The sequence below is a fragment of the Hyaena hyaena genome, unplaced genomic scaffold, assembly GCF_003009895.1.
Source record: "Hyaena hyaena isolate Hyena2069 unplaced genomic scaffold, ASM300989v1 scaffold_531, whole genome shotgun sequence".
Lineage (NCBI taxonomy): Eukaryota > Metazoa > Chordata > Mammalia > Carnivora > Hyaenidae > Hyaena > Hyaena hyaena.
The window spans coordinates 22747-44243 of NW_024081164.1; the positions used below are offsets into that span (position 1 = coordinate 22747).

At 37.0% G+C, this 21497-nt stretch overlaps 1 protein-coding gene and 1 long non-coding RNA gene across 7 annotated transcripts in view; one reads left to right on the forward strand and one right to left on the reverse strand.

The window, feature by feature from the left end:
• Positions 1 to 206: 206 nt before the first annotated feature.
• MICU1 (mitochondrial calcium uptake 1) overlaps positions 207 to 21497 on the forward strand; it is a 195528-nt gene continuing 174237 nt past the window's right edge. For all 6 annotated transcript variants that reach the window (XM_039255575.1, XM_039255569.1, XM_039255571.1 and 3 more), the window contains exon 1: positions 207 to 367. In XM_039255575.1, coding sequence (XP_039111506.1) covers positions 207 to 367 — 161 coding nt within the window. The remainder of the gene's footprint in view (positions 368 to 21497) is intronic.
• The window catches only part of LOC120247587, a 21251-nt gene continuing 20403 nt past the window's right edge, over positions 20650 to 21497 (reverse strand). Inside the window, exon 4 of the long non-coding RNA XR_005532359.1 lies at positions 20650 to 20701. This is a non-coding gene — a long non-coding RNA (uncharacterized LOC120247587). The remainder of the gene's footprint in view (positions 20702 to 21497) is intronic.

Sequence of the window (21497 nt, forward strand, 5' to 3'; positions counted from 1 at the left end):
CTCATAAGTAGTATTTTTCTCATACAGTTGTTCTGAGATTAAATGAAACACTACATGGGATCGCAAAGTGTACAGTGTCTGCCACTGAGTGAGTCCATAGTGTGTGTTGGTGATGTTGATACTGTCATCTTCATCATCATCGTCATCATCATCATCACTTTTGCCGTCGCTAGTTAAGAATAACATTTCTACTTTTTGTCTACAGGATGTTTCGTCTTAACTCACTTTCTGCGTTGGCACAACTGGCCGTGGGCTCTCGATGTTACCATGGCAGATCACAGCCCACCCAGATCAAGCGACGACTAATGATGGTGGCTTTCCTGGGAGCATCTGCAGTAACTGCAAGCACTGGTCTCCTGTGGAAGAGGTGTGTGTTCTCTGAGCATCCTGCTCCTGCGTGTACATTCCTTCTTCCAGCTGTCTCTGTTATCTAGGAGGATTATACTGATTTCTGGCTTAACTTTGCACCAAAATTTCTTGCCCAAATAATTGGGTGTTGATAATATTTGTCTGTGAGGGAAGATATTTCAAAGAATTCAGGAATTGTGTCAAAGCAACCAATAAGAGATATCCTATTTTAAAATCTGCCTGTCTCAGCTGATGGGGGTGGAGGGGAGGGGAAGGGGGTGATGGGCATGGAGGAGGGCACTTGTGGGGATGAGTACTAGGTGTTAAGTGAAAATCAACTTGACAATAAACTATGTAAGAAAAAAATTTTAAAAATAAAATAAAACCTGCCTGTCTCCTCTGCTGAACATTTAAAATAATTTAGAAATTTAATAATCTTAATAAATAATAATATATAATAGTAAATGAATAAGTAAATAAAATTAATAATTTACCAATTTGGCATATACAATTCACTGTTTTTTAGTATATTTACAAAGTTGTACAACCATTGCCACTGTCTGATTCTGAAATTTTTCATCACTCTGTAAACTCCATGTCGTTCAGTAGTTCCTTCCCACTTTCTCCATCACTCCTAGACCTGGGCAGTTGCTGATCTGCTTTCTTCCAATAGATAGTAAAATAGGGATAATGATAGTACCATCTCAAAGGTTGTTATGGAGATTAAGTCAGTTGTTGTTACATTTGTTTCTAAAATAGCATTTTATTTTATTTTTTAAGTAGGCTGTATACTCAGCCTTGGGCTCCAACTCATGACCCTGAGCTCAAGAGTCACACGCTTTGCTGACTGAGTCAGCTAGGCACTCTGAGTTATTATTTGTTAAATGCTTAGAAAAGTGCTCGGCACATAACCTTGTAAGATAAATATTTTGTGTCAGAAGTACTTGGCACATAGTAAGCTATCAAGAAATGTTAACTATTATTAGTGGATATAAGCCGAAAGCGAGAAATGGTGAAGAAACGAGAGAGAGTATTAGCAGAAAAGACTGGGTTTCAAAAAAAAAAAGTTGGAGTTGTGATGTAAAAGATGCTATATTAGATTCAATATTTTCCATATTCTGTGCCAAAAGTTGTGATTTTAAACTCTAGGCAGTGATGAGTTAAGACATTTTGAAGCAAGAGCCTGATCACAAACAAGTTTTAAGAGACATTAATACAGCAACAACAATGGAATAAACTAGAGTGGGGAGAATCTACTGACAGACACTAATACTAGATTGAGATGATGATGCGGGGACCAGAACCTTAGAAAGGGGTGCATGGGTTTAGGAAGAGAGAGAGGGAGAGAAAGATCTAGACAAAAGGAGGAAGAGAGGGAGGTAAAAGAATGAAAGGAAGAATAGGAAACACACTTTTTGTCCTTTCACTGTAATAAGTAGTAAACACTTGGCAGTTTCTTCAGGGATGCTTTCCTGCAATGGAATTAGAGGACCCCAATATTAGGCTGCTTCTGATGCATACGCTTTTGTCACAGATTCTATTTGATGAATGCTTCAAAATCAGAAATATACCCAAGTGCCAAGATTTTAGTGCTTGAAGATTGTTATCCTTGGGCCTTTGCTGTGCCATGTAGGAAGTTATAATGGAATGTACCATAATTATTCTCAAGTTTTGAAACAAAAAAAATGAAAAATAAAACTTCTTGAAATTTTTATGTTTATACTGAGATCAAGATCAATAGCAAATGCTCCCTAAAGTGATTGTGAGTTCGGACTTCTGAGTTGGTCAGCTGGTTGAGCGTCCAACTTTTCTTTTGGTTTTGGCTCAGGTTTTCTAACTGTGAGTTTGAGCCCTGTGTCTGGCTCCATGCTGACAGTGCAGAACCTACTTGGGATTTTCTTTCTCCCTCTCTCTCTGTCCTTCCCCTGCTCCACTCACTCTCTTTCTCAAAATACATAAATAAAGTTTAAAAAAATAAATAACATGAATGTGAGTTGTCTTGTTAGAGAATACAGGCAAAGGGCTTGCCCTTCAATTTTATATCTTTTTTCCATCTTCTTTTTAAAAATTGTGAAATAAGTAGAAATAAAATGTTTTCCTAAGAAGTGAGATTTAAAGTTATTTAAAAAAATAAAGTTCAGGGTACCTGTGTGGCTCAGTTGGTTAAGTGTCTGACCTTGGCTCACGTCATGATCTTATGGTTCGTGAGTTTGAGTCCCGCATCAGGCTCTGTGCTGACAGCTCAGAGCCAGGAGTCTGCCTCGGATTCTGTGTCTCCCTCTCTCTCTGCTCCTCCCCTGCTTCCATCATGTGTGTCTCTCTCTCAAAAATAAATACACATTAAAAAAAATAAACTTCATTTTAAAAAAGGGCATGATATAATTTTAAATTTTAAAAAATTTTATTTTTTAAAAATTTTTAAATGTTTTATTTATTTCTGAGAGAGTGAGGCAGGGCGGGAGGGGAGGGAGAGCGTGAGCAGGTAAGGGTCAGAGAGAGAGGTAGATACAGAATCTGAAGCAGGCTCCAGGCTCTGAGCTAGCTGTCAGCACAGAGCCCGACATGGGGCTCGAACCCACGAACCACGAGATCATGACCTGAGGCAAAGTTGGACATTTAACCTGCTGAGCCACCCAGGTGCCCCAAAATTTAAAAAATTTTAAATTTATAAACTTTAAATTTCAAAACTGTAAACTTCATAAATTTAAATTACAAAAGAACAATATGGTCTAAAAAAAGTCTTTTTGCCCATTATTTCTTCATTAAATTTTTCTGTTCCCATCTCCGCAACCCCTGTCACATACATATACTTTATGGAGCTCATTCACACATATGCTAGACCATTTGGTATTGTCCTGCATATCATCAAGGTTTTGTTTATATTTTGTACAGCCGTCTCTCTCTCTGTGCTTCAGTTTTGGGGGTTTTTGTTTCTTCAGGATCACATCATTTTTTCTGCAATATCTTATCTGCTGTATATACTCATTTTTAAAAAGAACTTGGACATTATATTTTTAATTTTTAGAAGTACCATTTGGACAATATTGTTAATTGGCAGAGCTGGAAAGATGGCAGCATAGGAAGATCCTCAACTTACCCCCTCCTGCAGACACACCAAGTCTATAGCTACATACGGATAATATCTGTCTGTAAAAGATCTGAAAACTGTATGCCCTCCGTCCACAACAAAAGATATAAGGATCACACCAAGTAGAAGAGGCAGAAGTACAGTCCTGCCAAAAACCCCACCCCCAGAGCAACAACATTGAACAGAGAAGGTGCTTCTTCTGGAGGAGTGGGGGGGTTAGTGCCCCATATTAGGCACCCCAGTACCTGGGATCTGCCCTAAATGAGAAATGAGCCTGAAAATATTGGACTTGCAAAAGCAATGTCTTTGGACATACAGGGGGTCCCCAAATGCTGTACGAAACAGATTCCCCTCTTACAGGGCTCATATGTAGTCTCACTTGCCCTGGGACCCGGAAAAAACCCAGTAGTCTGAAAAGAACTTGACAGTGACCCCACAAACAGAAGGCATATCACAGGTGTGGAGGCCCTTCCTAAGGAGCACCAGGTTCAGGCTCCACTTTGGGCACTCCCTGCACCCCTGCCCTGCACTGGGAAGACAAGTCCCCATTTTATGTGGCTTTGAAAGTCAGCAGGGCATAACTCCAGGAGAGGTGGATAGCTAGCTATAAGAAACCACAACTCTCCTCTTAAAGGGCCCATCCACAGTCTCACTCACTCTGAGACCCAGCACATTGAAAAGCACCTGGGCCATATGTGAGGATTTATTCACCGATTTTAGCGCTTGTGCCAGAAGGGCAGGGTTCTGTATGAACTTTCTTCAGGAGTGGATCTTCTGGCAGCCACCATTTCTCTTGCCTTCCTTCCACCTAGCTGACCTGATGTAGGTGCCAGTTCTGATATTCTCCTTTGCTACTACTTTGCTAGCACTGCTTGCCCTGTGGTCTCCTCTTGTCATGGCAGGGCAAGCAGCTCCCACCCTGCCTCACCTGATGGGCATCCTCAGTCAGAACCAGTACCCCTCCAAAGTGAACCCTTGGGAGAGTTGGGGGGCAGCTCTGCTCATGAGCATACACATAACAGTGGCAGCCAGGCCTCTTGGCCAACCACATCGGATGCTGACTCCATCCACTAGACACCCACAGCAGCTGCACCCTGGCCTCTAAGCGTGCCAGGCTGAGGCCAGCCCCATCTACCAGTGTACCCACAGCAGTTGCAGCTCAGTCAGAACAGGAGGTGTGCACAGCCAACACAGGGGTTGATTCTGGTAACATAACACAACACAACACTTGGTTCTGATAACAAGAGTAGATTGTACTTCTGGGCTCCACAGGACGTCTTCTACATAAGACTACTACCTTCAAGACCAGGAAACATAGCTGACCTACATAATACATAGAAACAAACATAGAGTCAAGCAAAATAAAAAGACAGTAATATGTTCCAAATGAAAACAAGATAAAACCTCAGAAAATGAACTAAATGAATTGGAGATAAGCAATCTACCTGATAAGGAGTTTAAAATAATAGTCATAAAGGTGTTTGTCAAACATAGGAGAAGAGTGTAAACCCATTGAAAACTTTAACGAATATAGAAAATATAGAAAAGAACCAATCAGAGCTAAAGAATACAATAACCAAAATCAAAAATACACTGGAGGGAAACAACAGCAGATTAGAGGATGCAGAAGAATAGATCAGTAATTTAGAAGACAGTATAGTGAAAAGCAAGCTAAAGCAAGCAAGCTAAAAAAAGAAAGAAAAAGGAATTAAAAAAAAATGAAGCTAGGTTAAGGGACCTCTAGTATAACATCAACCATACTAACCTTGGTATTTTTGGGTCCCAGAAGGAGAAGAGAGAAAGAGACAGAACCCTTATTTGAAGAAATAATAGCTGAAAACTTCCTTTACTTGGGGAAGGAAATATTCAAGTCTAGGAAGCAAAGAGACTGCCCAAAAAGATAAACCTAAAGAGGTCCATATCAAAACATAATAATTAAAATGTCAAAAATTAAGGAGAGAATCTTAAAAGCAGGAAGAGGAAATCAACTAGTTACATACAGAGAATATCTCTAAGGCTATCAGGTGATTTTTCAGCAGAAATTTTGCAGCGCAGAACAGAGTTGCATGATGTATTCCAAGTACTGAAAGGGAAAAAAATCCACAGCCAAAAATGGTCTACCTGGCAGGGTTATCATTTAGTATTGAAGGACAGCTACAAGGTTTCCCAGACAAAAGTTAAAGGATTCATCACCACTGAACTGGCCTCAGGGGAAATAAAAAGAGACTTCTTTAAGCAGAAAAGGCCATAAGTAGAAGTAAGAAGATTATGAAAGAAAACCTCACTAGTAAAATAACCATAGTTAAGATAGTAGATCAGTCACTTATAAAGCTGCTCCGAAGGTTCAAAGACAAAAATAGTGAAATCAAGTATATGATGAGGTAATACACAAAATAAAAAGATGTAAAATATGACATCAAATACATAACTTGTTGAGAGGGTGAGTTAAGAAAATTGTTGAGAGGGCTTTTAGAATGTATTGGTACATCGGGGTGCTTGGGTGGCACCTGGGAGTCTGAGTCTTGATCTTGGATAGAGGCTTGATCTCATGGTTTGTGGGTTTGAGCACCACATTGGGCTGTGAGCTAATGGTGCAGAGCCTGCCTGAGATTCTGTCTCTCCTTTCTGCTCCTCCCCCACTTGTGCTCATTCTCTCTCAAAGTAAATAAACTTAAAAAAATACAAAAATAATAAAGAATGCATTGAACATAAACAACCAGCAATTTGAACAGACTGCTATATACACAGGGTGTTATATATGAGCTTTGTAGTAATGTAACCACAACTCCAAAACCTGTAACAGACACATAAAAAATAAAGAGAATCCAAGCATAACACTAAAGAAAGTGATCCAATCACAAGGGAAAAGACCAAGAGAAGAAAGGAACTGAGAAGAACCATAAAAACAACCAGAAAACAATGAACAAAATGGCAATAAGGTAGTACCTATCAGTAATTACTTTAGATGTAAGTGGACTGAATGCTCCAACCAAAGGCATAGGGTGATTGAATAGATTAAAAAAAAAAAAAGACTAATCTATATGCTATCTACAGGAGTCTCACTTCAGACCTAAAGACACATACAGATTGAAAGCAAAGGGATGGAAAAAGGTATTCTGTGCAAATGAAAGTGGAAAAAAAGCCAGAGTAGCAAAACTTAGACAAAAGAGATGTTAAAGACTGTAATAAAAGACAAAGTCACAATATAATGATAAAAGGATCAATCCAACAGGAGGCAATAACTGTTGTAAATATCTGTGCACCCAACACAGGAGCACCTAAATATATAAAGCAAATATTTACAAGGGAGAAATTGACAGTAATACAATAATAGTAGAGGATTTTAACATGCCCACATATATCAACAATAGACTATTCAGACAAAATCTATAAGGAAACAGGAACTTTGAACAACACATTAGACCAGATGGACTTAGTAGATATATTCAGAACATTCCATCCCCAAACAATGGAATATATAATCTTTTCAAGTGCACAAAGAACATTCTCCAGAATAGATCATATGTTAGGACACAAAATAAGTCTCAGTAAATTTAAGATTGAAATCACATCAGGCATCTTTTCCAACTACAACAGTATGAAACTAGAAATTAATTACAAGGAAAAAAAAACAGAAAAAACACAAACATGTAGAGGATAAATAACTCCTTCTAAACAACCAGTGGATCAATGAAGAAATCAAAGAGGAAATTTAAAAGTATCTCAAGATAAATGAAAATGGAAAGACAATATTCCAATCTTTGGGATGAAGCAAAAGTAGTTCTTTTTTTTTTTTAATTTTTTTTTTTTTAATTTACATCCAAGTTAGCAGATAGTGCAACAATGATTTCAGGAGTAGATTCCTTAATGCCCCTTATTAGCCATTTAGCCCATCTCCCCTCCCACAGCCCTTTACAGTTAACCCTCTGTTTTGTCCCTCTCCTGATTTTATATTATTTTGAGGCAAAAGTAGTTCTAAGAGAGAGGTTTATAGTGATATAGGCCTACACCAAGGAATAAGAAAAATTTCAAATAAACAATCTAATCTAATACATAAAAGAGGTAGAAAAAGATAACAAAGCCCAAAGTTGGTAGAAGGAGGGAAATAATAAAAATCAGACAAGAAATAAAATAGACTAAATAAACAAAATAGAGACTAAAAAACAATAGAAAATATTTTTAAAAAGATAAGAATGGAAAATAGAATTAAAAAAAGAGTTTGTTCTGCAAAAAGATAAAGGAAATAGATAAACCTTTAGCCAGACTCATTAAAAAAAAATAGAGGACTTAGGGATGCCTGGGTGGCTCAGTTGGTTAACCATCCACCTCTTGATTGACTCAGGTTGTGATCACATAGTCATGGGATTGAGCCCCATGTAGGGCTCCACGCTGAACATGGAGCCTGCCTGGGATTCTCTCTTTCTCCCTGCCTCTCTCCCACTCTCATGTCCCTGCTCTTTCTCTCTCAAAATTAAAAACTTAAAAAAAAGAGAGAGAGAGAGGACTTAAATAAAACCAGAAATGAAAGAAGTTACTACTGACACCACAGAAATACAAAATATTGTAAGAAACTACTATGAAAAATTACATCCTAACAAATTGGACAACCTAAAAGAAATGCTAGGTATATACTAGATAAATTCCTAGAAACATACAATATTCCAAGACAGAATCAGGGAGAAATAGAAAATCTGAAAGACCAGTTACTAGTAATAAAATTGAATCAGTTAAAACAAACAAAACCACACAAAAAAAAAACCCCACAAAACCTCTTAATAATTAAAAGTCTAGGACAAGATGGTTTCACAGGTGAATTCTACAAAACATTTAACAAACAGTTAATACCTGTCCTCAAACTATTCCAAAAAATTGAAGAGGAAGGAACACTTCCAAATTTATTCTATGCGGTCAGCACTACCTTGATAGCAAATCCAGGCAAAGACCATATAAGGAAAATAATTTTAGGCCAATATGTATCTCATATAAGTGGAATCATACAATATTTGTCCTTCTATGTTTTGCTTATTTCACTTAAGATAGTGTCCTCAAGTTTCATCCATATTGTAGCATATGTCAGAATTTCCTTTTTTAAAAAAGGCTGAATAATACTCCCTTGTATGTATGTGTTAGTCCATTTGGACTGCTGTAACAAAAATACCACAAACTGGGGTACTTAATAAACAATAATCATTTATTTCTTATAGTTCCAGAGGCTTAGAAGTCCAAAATCATGGCATTGGCAGATTCAGTGTGTGGTGAGGGTCAGTTTACCAATTAATGGCTTTCTTTTCACTGTAACCTCACATGGCAGAAGGGGGCAAAGGGCCTTTCTTGGGCTTTTTAAAAAATAGGCGCACTAATCCCATGAGGATAGAGTTCTCATGACCTAATCATCCCCTAAACGCCCCACTTCCCAGTACTATTACCTTGGGTGTTAGGTATGAACATGAATTTTGGGAGGACGCATTCAAACTGTAGCAACGTATATATACCACATTTTGTTTATCTGTTCATCTGTTAATGAACATTTGAGTTCCTACTACCTTTTGGCTTGTGAATAATGCTGCTGTGCTTTTACTTTTTGGGGGTCCATGCCCAGAAGTGGAATTGCTAGATCTCATAATAGTTCTATTTAAAAATTTTTGAGGAATTTTTATACTTTTTTCTGTAGCAGCTGTTTCATTTTACTTTCCCGCTAACAGTGCACAGGAGTTCCAGTTTCTCTACATCCATGCCTAACACTTGTTATTTCCTGTTTTTTCAACAATGAAAACAGGTATGAGGTGATATCTTACTTTGGTTTTGATTTCCATTTCCCTGATGATTAGTGACGGTAAGAATTTTTTCTATACCTCTTGGCCATTTTATGTCTTTTTTTGAGAAATGTTTATTTAAGTGCTCTCATGATTTTTTGATTAGGTAATTTTGGTTTTTGTTTTTTTGTTGTTGTTTGTTTTTTGCTATTGAGTTGTAGGACTTCCTTATATACTTTAGATATTAACTCCCTATCAGATACATGGTTTATAACTATTTATTCCTGTGTGTAGTTTGCCTTTTCATTTTGTTGATTGTCTACTTTGCTGGGCAGTAGTTTTTCAATGTGACTTAGTTCCACTTGTGTAGTTTAGCTTCAGTTACTAAGACCAAAAGTTACGGAGCTTTTCCCTGATGTTTTCTTCTGGGAATTTTATAGTTTCAGGTGTACTTTTAAGTCTTTAATTTATTTCAAGTTGATTTTTCTGTATGGTGTAAGATAAGGGTATATGGGATGTGTTTCCATTTATTTATGTCTTCTATAATTTCTTTCAGCAGTGCTTTGTACTTTTCTGTATGTGAATCTTTCACCCCTTGGTCATCTTTATTCCTAAGTATTTTATGCTTTGTGATGGGATTCTTTTCTTAATTCTCTTTTTGCATAGTTTGTTGTTAGTGTATGGAAATACAGTAGATTTTTATATATATTCATTTTTTATACTACAACTTTTCTGAATTTGTTTACTAGTACTAACAGTTTTGATAAAATCTTAAGGGTTTTCTATATATAATATCATGTCACCTGTGAACAAAGATCATCTTACTTCTTCAGCTCCAATTTTTGCCTAATTGTTATGGCTAGAACTTCTACTACTACGTTGAATGCAGTGGCAAGTGTGGGTATTCATAGCTGCTGCTGCTTCTGCTGCTTTTTTCGAGAGAGCGAGTGAGTGAACGTGTGCGTGCACGCACACACACACACACATGCATGTGATGGGGGTGGGGCAGAGGGAGAGAAAGAGAGAGAGAATCTTAACCAGAGTTCATGCCCAGTGTGGAGCCCGATGTAGGGCTTGATCCTGTGACAATGATTTGAATCAAGAGTTGGATGCTTAACCAACTGAGCCATCCAAGCACACTTACTAGCTTATTCTTTATCATAGAGGAAAGCTTTCAGTTTTCCATGTTTGAATCCTTCTCAAAGTCTTCTAAAAAAAAAAAATAAAAAGGGGAACACTCCAAACTCTTTTTATGAGTCTAACATTACCCTGATACCAAAATCAGACAAGGACACCAAAAGAAAAGAAAATGACACGCCAGTATCCTCAACGTATATAGATGAAACAATGGTCAGAAAAATGTTAGCAAACTGAATTCAACTATATATTAAAAGAATTGTGTGGGGCACCTGAGTGGCTCAGTTGGTTAAGTGTTCGACTTTGGTCCAGGTCATTATCTCACAGTTCATGGGTTTGAGCCCCGTGTTGGACTCTATGCTAACAGCTCAGAGCCTGGAGCCTGCTTCAGGTTCTGTGTGTTCCTCTCTCTCTGCCCCTCCCTGACTTGTGCTCTGTCTCTGTCTCTCAAATATGAACAAACATTAAAACAAAAATTATATACCATGGTCAAGTGGGATTTTTTCCAAGGATACATTTCTTAAATTATTTGTTGGTTTGTTTGCTTGTTTGTTTGTTTATTTATTTATTTATTTTAGAGAGAGAGCACAGGGAAGAGGGGCAGAGAGAGAAAAGAGAGAATCCTAAGCAGACTCCATGCTCAACATGGAGCCAGACATGAGGCTTGATTTCACAACACTGGAATCATGACCTGAGCTGAAATCAAGAGTCAGATAGTCAGTTGACTGAGCCACCCTGGTTCCCCCCATTCCAGGGTTACAGAGGTGATATAGTAGCCACAAATAAATCCATGTGATACACTACATTAGGAAAATAAAGAATAGAATCATATTATCATCTCAGAAGTTGCAGTAAAAACATTTGACAAAATTCAACACCCATTCATGATAAAAATTGCCAACAAAATATGTAGAGGTACAGAGGGAATGTACTTTGATAGATAGAGAGAGAGAGAGATAGGTAGACAGACAGACAGACAGACAGACAGATAGACAGGTGACTACCAGGGTGATTCAGTCAGTTGAGCATCTGACTCTTGACTTTGGCTCAGGTCATGAGCTCCATTTCAGGATTTGCACTGACCATGGAGTCTGCTTGAGATATTCTCTCTCTCTCTTTCTCTCTCTGCCCCTCTCCCATACTCTTGCTCTCATAAATAAAAAATAAATAAATAAATAGAGGGCATGTGCTTCAATATAATAAAAGCCGTATTTGACAGTCCCTTACGTGGTATCATACTCAGTGGTGGAAACTGAGAGCTTTTAATATACGATGAGGAGCAACACAAGAATGCTCACCCTTGCCACTCTTTTTCAGCATAGTTTTAGAAGTCCTAACCAGAGCACTTAGGCAAGAAAAAGAAATAAAAGGCATCCGAACTTCAAGCTCTGTTACAAAGCTGTAATCATCAAGACAGCTTGGAACAGAATAGAAAACTCAGAAGTGGACCCACAAACATATGGCCAGCTAATCTTTGACAAAGCAGGAACGAATATCCAGTGGAATAAAAACAGTCTCCTCAGCAAATGGTGCTGGGAAAACTGGACAGTGACATGCAGAAAAATGAACCTGAACCACTTTCTTCCACCATACACAAAAATAAACTCAAAATGGATGAAAGACTTAAACATAAGAGAGGAAGCCATCAAAATCCTAGAGGAGAAAGCAGGCAAAAACCTCTTTGACCTCAGCCACACCAACTTCTTACTGAACACATCTCTGGAGGCAAGGGAAACAAAAGAAAAAATGAACTATTGGGACCTCATCAAAATAAAAAGCTTTTGCATAGTGAAGGAAACAATCAGCAAAACTGAAAGGCAACCGATGGAATGAGAGAAGATATTTGCAAACGACATATCAGATAAAGGGTTAGTATCCAAAATCTGTAGAGAATTGATCAAACTCACCACCAAAAACAAATAATCCAGTGAAGAAATGGGCAAAAGACATGAATAGACACTTCTCCAAAGAAGACATCCAGATGAACAAGACACATGAAAAAATGCTCAACATCACTCATCAGGGAAATAAAAATAAAAACCACAATGAGATACCATCTCACACGTGTCAGAATGGCTAACATTAATGACTGAGGCAGCAACAGATGTTGTTGAGGATGTGGACAAAGAGGTTCTCTTTTGCACTGCTGGTGGGAATGCAAACTGGTGCAGCTGCTCTGGAAGACAGTATGGAGGCTTCTCAAAAAATTAAAAATAGAACTACTCTATGATCCAGCAATTGCACTACTAGGTATTTATTTAAGGCATTCAGGTGTGCTGTTTCAAAGGGGCACATGCACCCTAATGTTATAGCAGCATTCTGAACAATAGCTTAAAGTATGGAAAGAGCCCAAATGTCTATTGATGGATGAATGGATAAAGAAGATGTGGTATAAGTATACAATGGAGTATTACTTGGCAGTCAAAATGAATGAAATCTTGCCATTTGCAACTACATGGATGGAACTAGAGATTATTATGCTAAGTGAAATTAGTCACTCAGGGAAAGACAAATATCATATGACTTCACTCATATGAGGACTTTAAGATACAGAACAGATGAACATAAGGGAAGGAAAGCAAAAATAATATAAAAACAAGGAGGGGGACAAAACATAAGAGACTCCTAAATATAGAGAACAAACTGAGGGTTGCTGGAGGGGTTGTGGGAAGGAGGATGAATTAAATGAGGAGGAGCATTATAGGAATCTACTCCTGAAATCATTGTTGCACCATATGCTCACTAACTTGGGTGTAAATTTAAAAAGAAATAAATTATTAGTAAAAAAAAAAAAAAAGGGAAATAAATGACATCAAAATCAGAAAGGAAAAAGAAACTGTTCTTTTTTTCTGTATTTTTTTTAACATTTATTCATTTTTGAGACACAGTGCATAAGTAGGGGAGGGGCAGAGAGAGAGGGAGACACAGAATCTGAAGCAGGCTCCAGGCTCTGAGCTGTCAGTATTGAGCCCAGTGATCCATGAGATCATGACCTGAAATGAAGTTGGATGCTTAACTGACTGAGCCACCCAGGCACCCCCAAGTTTCTATTTGCATGTGATATGCTATATACAGAAAACCCTCAACAGTCCATCAGAAAAGCTCTTGAAACTAATAAAAACAGCAGAGTTACAGTTTTCAACAACAGCTGAATATACAAAAATTTGTTGCATCTCTGTACACTAACAGTGAACTGTCTGGAGAGAAATTAAGAAAACAATTTCATTTATAGTTGGATCAAATAGAATAAAATACCTAGTAACAAATTTAACCAATAGCAACATAGACATTGAGCACTCTAATATATTAACGAATGAAATTGAAGAAGACATAAATAAATGGGAAGATATTCTGTGTTCATGGAAAAGAATATTGTTAAAATGCTCATATTACCCAAAGTAATTTGTAGATTCATTGCAATTCCTATCAGAATTCCAGTGTATTTTTCACAGAAATAAAGGGAAAATTCTAAAATATGTATATAACACAAAAGACTGTGAATAAAGTATTCCTGAGAAAGAAGAGCAAAACTGGAGGAACCCTACTTTCTGATTTCAAACTACAGAGCTGTATTAATGAAAACAGTATGGTTAACAGCATAAAAACTCACATAGACCAATAGAACAGAATACAGATCCCAGAAATAAGCTCCTGTATATGTCGTCAATTAATAGTTGACTGAGAGTCAGGAATACTCAATGAGAAAAGAATCTTCAATAAATAATTTTGGGAAAACTGGATAACCACCTGCAGAAGAATGAAATTAGATCCCTATCTTACCCCATTCACGAAAAATAATTCACAAAAAAATGCTTTAACAGTAGACCCCAAACTGCAAATTCCTGGAAGAAAACTTACTGAAAAAGCTCTTTAACATTGGTCTTGAAACTATTTTTTGGATAACAAAAGGACAAGGAACAAAAGCAAAATCAGCAAGTGGGACTACATCAAGTTAAAAAGTTTGTACACAGCATAGGAAGTGATTAACAAAATGAAAAGGCAATTTATGAAATGGCAGAAAATATTTGCATACCATGTGTTAGTTAAAAGGTTAATATCCAAAATGTATAAATAATTCATATAACTCAATAGTGAAAAAGCAGATGATCTGGTTAAAAAATAGGCAGAGGACCTGAATAGACATTTTCCCAAAGACATCCAAATGGCCAACATGCACATGAAAAGATGCTCAACATCACTAATCATCAAGGAAATGCAAATCAAAACCACAATGAGATATCACTTCATACCTGTTAGAATGGTTATTCTCAAAATGATAAGGAATGACAATTTTGGTATAGATGTAGAGAAAAAGGAATCCTTGTGCACTGTTGGTGGGAATATAAACTGATGCAACTATTTTGGAAAACTATGGAGGTTTTTGAGGAAATTAAAAATAGAACTACCATATGTTCCACCATTCTCACTTCAAGGAAATGAGAACAGGATCTTGAAGTGGTATCTTCACTTGCATGTTTAATTCAGCTTTATTCACAATAGCCAAGATATAGGAGACAACCTAAGGGTCCTTCAACAGATAAATGCATGAAGGAGATGTGTTCTACACACATACACACAGGAATATTATTCAGCCAATGAAAGGAAGGAAATCTTGCCGTTTGCCTCTACATTAATGGATTTTGAGGGCATTTTGCCACGAAGATAAATCAGACAAAGAAAGACATACACTGTATGGAATCTCAAAAACCTTAACTCCCAGAAACAGACATTAAAATGGTGATTACCAGAGGCTGGGTGGATGGGGAATTGGGGAGTTTTGGGTCAGAGTAGAAACTACAGCCAGAATATAAATATGTTCTGGGACCTAATGCACAGCATTGTGATTATAGTTAACAAGACAGTGTTATGTACTTGAAAATTGCTAAGAGACTATCTAGATCTTAAATGTTCTCACTGGGAATAAGATGCTAATCATGTGATTTAATGGAGACTTTAGTTAATGCAATGGTGGCAATCAGGTTGATATATATAAGTACATCAAAACAACACATTGTACACTTTATTTTTATTTTTGTAATTTTTTTTAAGTTTATATATTTTGAGAGAGATAGAGGATCAGTGGGGGAGAGGCAGAGAGAGAAAGAAGAACAGAGGATCAGAAGCAGGCTCTGTGGTGACAGGACAGAACCCCATGTGGGTCTCGAACTCACAAACTGCAAGATCACGACCTGAGCCAAAGTCAGACGCTTAACTGAGCCACCCATGTGCCCCAACACATTGCACACTTTAAACTTACAAAATGTTATCGTCAATTATATCTCAGTAAAAAAAACTGGAAAATACACTTTTATGCAAAATACATTTTCAGATAAGGGTAAAGAAAACTAATTATAATCATAATTATGAGAAGGAGTCCACAAACCTTGCAAAGATCTGTGGAAAAGACCTTATGGATTTGCTGACTATTCTCATTGATGGCCAATATAAAAGTAAGGGTAAGGGTAAATCAACAAAATATGTTATTTCTTAAAAAGCACAAAAGTTAACTTCAGTTACATAAAAATATTCTATACTTTTATTCCTTCCCTTCTCACTCTTTATGGTATTGATGTCACGAGTTACATCTTTTATATTGTGTACCTGTTAACATTTTTATAGTTAAAGTTTTTTTATATTTGATTTTTGAACTTCTGTTACAGAATTTAAAGAGATTTACACATCATCATTATAAGACAACAGTATTCTTTATTTGTCTATGTATTTGCCTTCTCCAGTGAGCTTTATATTTTCATGTGCTTTCATGTTATAGTGTAGTTTATTTCAACTTGAAGGACTCCCTTTCGTGCTTTTTTTTTTTTTTTTTTTTGGAATGTAGGTTTAGTGATGTGAACTCCTTCAGCATTATTTATTTGGGAACATCTTTATTTCCCCTTGAATTCTAAAGAATAGTTTTGCCAGATATAATATCTTTGGTTGGCAGTTTTTTCTTCAAGCACTTCCCATATTTCACCCTATTTCTTTATGCCTGCAAGGTCTTATGGTTTTATGGGGTGCCTTTGTGCATGATGAGCCACTTTTTCCTGCTGCCTTAAAAATTCTCCCTTTGACTTTTGGCAATTTGATTATAATGTGTCTTAGTGTGGATTTTTTGTGTTCCCCCTCTTGGAAGTCTGTTGAGTTTCTTTGGTTTGAATGTCCATTAACTTCCCCAAATTTGGGAAGTTTTTGGACATAGTTTAAATAAACTTTTTACCCCTTTCTTCTTCTCCCTTCTCCTTCATGCTTGTATTGGTATTCTTGACCCTATCCCATAAGTCCCTTAGGCTTTTTCTTTTGTGTTTTGTTCCTCTGATGATAATATCAAATGATCTATCTTTGAGTTTACCAGTTTTTTCTTCCACTTGATCAAGTCTGCTTTTGAATAACCCTAAGTGAATTTTTCAGGTCTGTGATTGCACTCATCAGCTCCAGAATTTGTTTGCTTTTTTTTTTTTGAAATCTCTCTTGATTGTAATTTTTTAAATGCAGTGTTTTCTTGAGCTTTTAGAGCATCTCTGTGACAAGTTTTTTGAATTATTTTTCAAGCAATAAATATTTCTGTTTTTTTAGGATCAGTTTCTGGAGATTTATTTTGTTCCTTTGAGCCACATTTCTATTTCTTCGTGTGTCTTCTAGCTTTATGTTGAGACTCACATTTTTGAAGAATCAACCACATATCACAGTCTTCATAGACTGGCTGAGGAATACCCTCAGCAATCAGCCTAATTACAGATTCTGGTACCTCTGAATCTTTTTTCGAAGAGGTAACAGGTTCTCTGGATCTTTGTGGGCAAATTTTCATATGCAGAGCCTTGCCAGTTTTTTTCAAGAGCTTATAATCTTTTGTTCCCTCTGCTGTTTGTCTGTAGTACTGCAAGTCCTCTGTGTATAGCAGCAAGCTACCCACATCAGGTTCTGTGCTGTCAGCTCAGAGCCTGGATCCTGCTTTGGATTCTGTGTCTCCCTCCCTCTCTGCCCCTCGCCTGCTTGTGCTCTCTCTCTGTCTTTCAACTAATGAATAAATATTAAAAATTTTTAAATTTGCTTTTTGGATTTAGCCTTTAAAAATCAGTTATTTTTCTTGCTTACAAATTCAGATACTTCTTTTTTTTAACATGTATAAAATATTATTTGCAAGTAAGTGAAATAAGAACTATTTGTTTAAATCTTCTTTAAATAGTCACGTAAAGAGGCGCCTGGGTGGCTCAGTCGGTTCAGCGTCTGACTTGGGCTCAGGTCATGATCTCACGGTTCGTGGGTTCGAGCCCCGCGTTGGGCTCTGTGCCAACAGCTAGCTTAGAGCCTGTAGCCTGTTTCAGATTCTGTGTCTCCCTCTCTCTCTCTGACCTTCCTCTCTGAAATAAATAAATAAATAAATAATTTTTAAAAATTAAATAGTCACATAAAATGATTACATTAAGAAATCTCTCATATTGGAGTATTTTAATCCCAGTATATATTTTTCCAATCCCTTTTCTGGTCAACATAGATGAAGACTTCCATTGTTGTTCCTTAATCAGCTATACACACATAGTATGCTTTCTGTTTGTGAGGCAGTGGGTTGGGAATTCTGGATAATTAAAAGAAAAGAATAGTGGGGGCACTTGGGTGGCTCAGTCATGTAAGTATCCAACTTTTGATTTTGGCTCAGGTCATGATCTCATGGTTCATGAGACTGAGACCTGCATAGGGCTCTGTGCTGACAGTGCAGAGCCTGCTTGGGATTCTCCCTCTCCCTCTCTCTCCCACTGTCTTCCCCTTCCCCTCACCCACCCACCCCCAATAAATAAAGTTTAAAAAAATAACTATCAGGGTGCCTTAGTGGCTCAGGCGGTTAAGTGTCCCACTTCAGCTCAGGTCATGATCTTGTAGTCTGTGAGGTCTAAACTTGCATTGGGCTCTGCACTGACAGCTCAGAGCCTGGAGCCTGCTTCAGATTCTGTGTCTCCCATTTTCTCTGCCCCTCCCCTGCTCACCCTCTGTCTCTCTTTCTCTCAAAAAATAAATAAATGTTAAAAAAAATTTTTTTTAAATTTTTTTGGGGCACCTGGGTGGCTCAGTTGGTTACGCAACCAACTCTTGATTTTGGCTCAGGTCATAATCTCATAGTTGGTGGGATTGAGTCCTGCTGTCAGCACAGAACCTATTTGAGATCCTCTGTCTCCCTCTCTCTGCTCCTCCCCTGCTCATGCGCGCAGTCTCTCTCTCAAAATAGTATATGTGCTGCCGAAGCGAGCACTCTCTCAAAATAAATAAACTTAAAAAAACACTTTTTCTTAAAAAAATAGTGTCTAGTCTCTTTGTGTTTTTTAAAGTTTTTTTTATTTATTATTCTAGCATAATTTTTAAAATTTATTTTATAAGGACAGGGCATGAGCAGGGGAGAGAGATAGAGGGGGAGAGGAAGAGGGAGAGGGAGAAGTAGAGAGAGAGAGAGAGGAGAGAGTATCTTAAGTAGGCTCCACGCTCAGTGTGGAGCCGAGTGTGGGGCTGGATCCCATGACCCTGGGATCATGACCCAAACTGAAATCAAGAGTCAGATACTCAACTAACTGACTGAGCCACCCAGGCACCCTGTTACTTATTTATTATTCCAGTATAATTAACGTACAGTGTTATACTACTTTCATGTGTACAATATAGAGATTCAACAATTCTATGTGTTATTCAGTGCTCATCATGATAAATGTACTCTTCATCCCCTTTTACCTATTTTACCTATTCCCCCAGTTCTGGCAACCACCAGTTCTCTATATTTAAGAGCCTATTTTTGTTGTTGTTGTTGTTTGTCTTTTTTCCTGTGTTCATTTGTTTTGTTTCTTAGATTCCACATATGAATGAGATCATATGGTATTTATCTTTCTCTGACTTATTTCACATAGCATTATACTCCCTGTACCCTCTAGATCCATCTACATTGTTGCAAATGACAAGATTTTATTCTTTTGTATTGCTGAACAGTATTCCATCATATATAGATATCTTGTCTTCCCTATCCATTCATCTATTGATGAACACTTGGGTTGCTTCCATATTTTTCCTATTGCAAGTAATAGTTCAATAAACATAGGGGTGCCTCTATTGTTTTGAATTAGTTTTTCATTATCTTTGGATAAATACTTAATAGTGAAATTATTGGATCATAGGGTAATGCCGTTTTTAACTTTTTGAGGAACGTCCATACTGTTTTCCACAGTAACTGTACCAGTTTGCATTCCCAGCAGTACACAAGGGTTTCTTATTCTCCACACACTGCTTTTTGTGTTTTTTATTTTGACCATTCTGACAGGTACAAGGTGATATCTCATTGTGCTTTTGACTTCTGTCTCCCTGATGATTAATGATGTTGAGCATCTTTTCATGGGACTATTGGTTATCTGTATGTCTTCCTTGGAGAAATGTTCATATCTTCTGCCCATTTAAAAAAATTTTTTTATTTACGTTTATTTATTTTTGAGAGAGAGGGAGAGAGAGAGCAGGGGAGGTGGGGGTGGGAGAGAGAGAGAGAGAGACTGAATCTGAAGCAGGCTCTGAGCTGTCAACACAGAGCCTGACGCAGAGCTCAACCTCACGAACTGGAGATCATGACCTGAGCCAAAGTCAGACGCTTAACAGATTGAGCCACCCAGGCAGTCCCTCTTCTGCCCATTTTAATTAGATCACTTGGGGGGTTGTTTTGGTGTTGAGCTGTAGAAGTCCTTTATATGTTTTGGACACTAACCCCATAGCAGATGTATCATTTGCAAGTATTTTCTCCCATTCAGTAGATTGTCTTTTTGTTTTGTTGATTGTTTCCATTACTGTGCAGAAGCTTTTTATTTTGACAAATAAAACAACTAGTAGTTATTGGACTTTTTTGTTGTTGTTTTTGTTTGTTTGTTTTTATTGCCTTGCCTCAGAAAAGCATATAGAAAAATGTTTCTATAGCTAATGTCAAAGAAATTATTGCCTCTGTTCTTTTATTGCCTCTGTTCTTTTCTAGGATTTTTATGCTATCATGTCTCACATTTAAGTCTTTAATCTGTTTTGAGTTTATTCTTTATGTGTAATGTAAGTGCTTTAGTTTTATTCTTTTGCATGTCACTATCTAGTTTTCCCAATACCATTTGTTGAAGAGACTGTCTTTTCTTCCATTGCATATTCTTGCCTGTTTAGTTGTAAATTAATTGACCGTCTAATCATGGGTTTATTTCTGGGCTCTCGAATCTGTTCTGTTGATCTATGTGTCTCTTTTTGTACCAGTACCATGCTGTTTTGAGTACTACAGCTTTGTAGTTTATCTTGAAATCTGGGATTATACCTCCAATTTTGTTCTTCTTTTTCAATACTGCTTTGGCTATTTAGGGTGTTTTGTAGTTCCACACAGATTTTAGAACTATTTGTTCAAGTTCTGTGAAAAATACAGTTGGTATTTTGATACGGATTGCATTAAATCTGTAGATAATTTTGGATAGTATGGATGTTTTTATAATATTTGCTCTCCCCATCCATGAACATGGAATATCTTTCCGTTTGTTTCATCTTCAGTTTCTTTCATCTTTGTTTTATAGTTTGCAGAGCACAGGTCTTTCACCTCCTTGGTTAAGTTTATTCCTAGGTATTTTATTATTTTTGGTGCAGTGGTAAGTGGGATTGTCTTAATTTCTTTTTCTGCTACTGTATTATGAATAAATGCAACAGGTTTTTGTATATTGTATGAGAATATACTGTATGAGAATATTGAATGAGTATATTCTGTATGAAAATGCAACAGGTTTCTGTATATTGATTTTATATCTTGCAACCTTACTGAATTCATTTATCAGCTCTAGTGTTTTTTGATGGAATCTTCAGAGCTTTCTGTATGTTGTATATTGTCATCTGCGAATGAAAGTTTTATTTCTTCATTACTAGTTTGGATTCCTTTTATTCCTTTTATTTCTGTGATTGCTTTGGCTAGGATTTCTAGTAGTATATTTAATAAAAGTGGTGAGCATGGAATCCTTGTCTTGTTCCTCATCTTAGGGGAAAAGCTCTCAATTTTTTACTGTTAAGTATGATAGTAGCTATGGTTTTTTGTATATGGCCTTTATTATGTTGAGATATGTTCCCTCTAAGCATACTTTTTTGAGGATTTTTATCAGGAATTGGTGTTATACTTTGTCACATGCTTTTTTTTTTTTTTTTTTTTT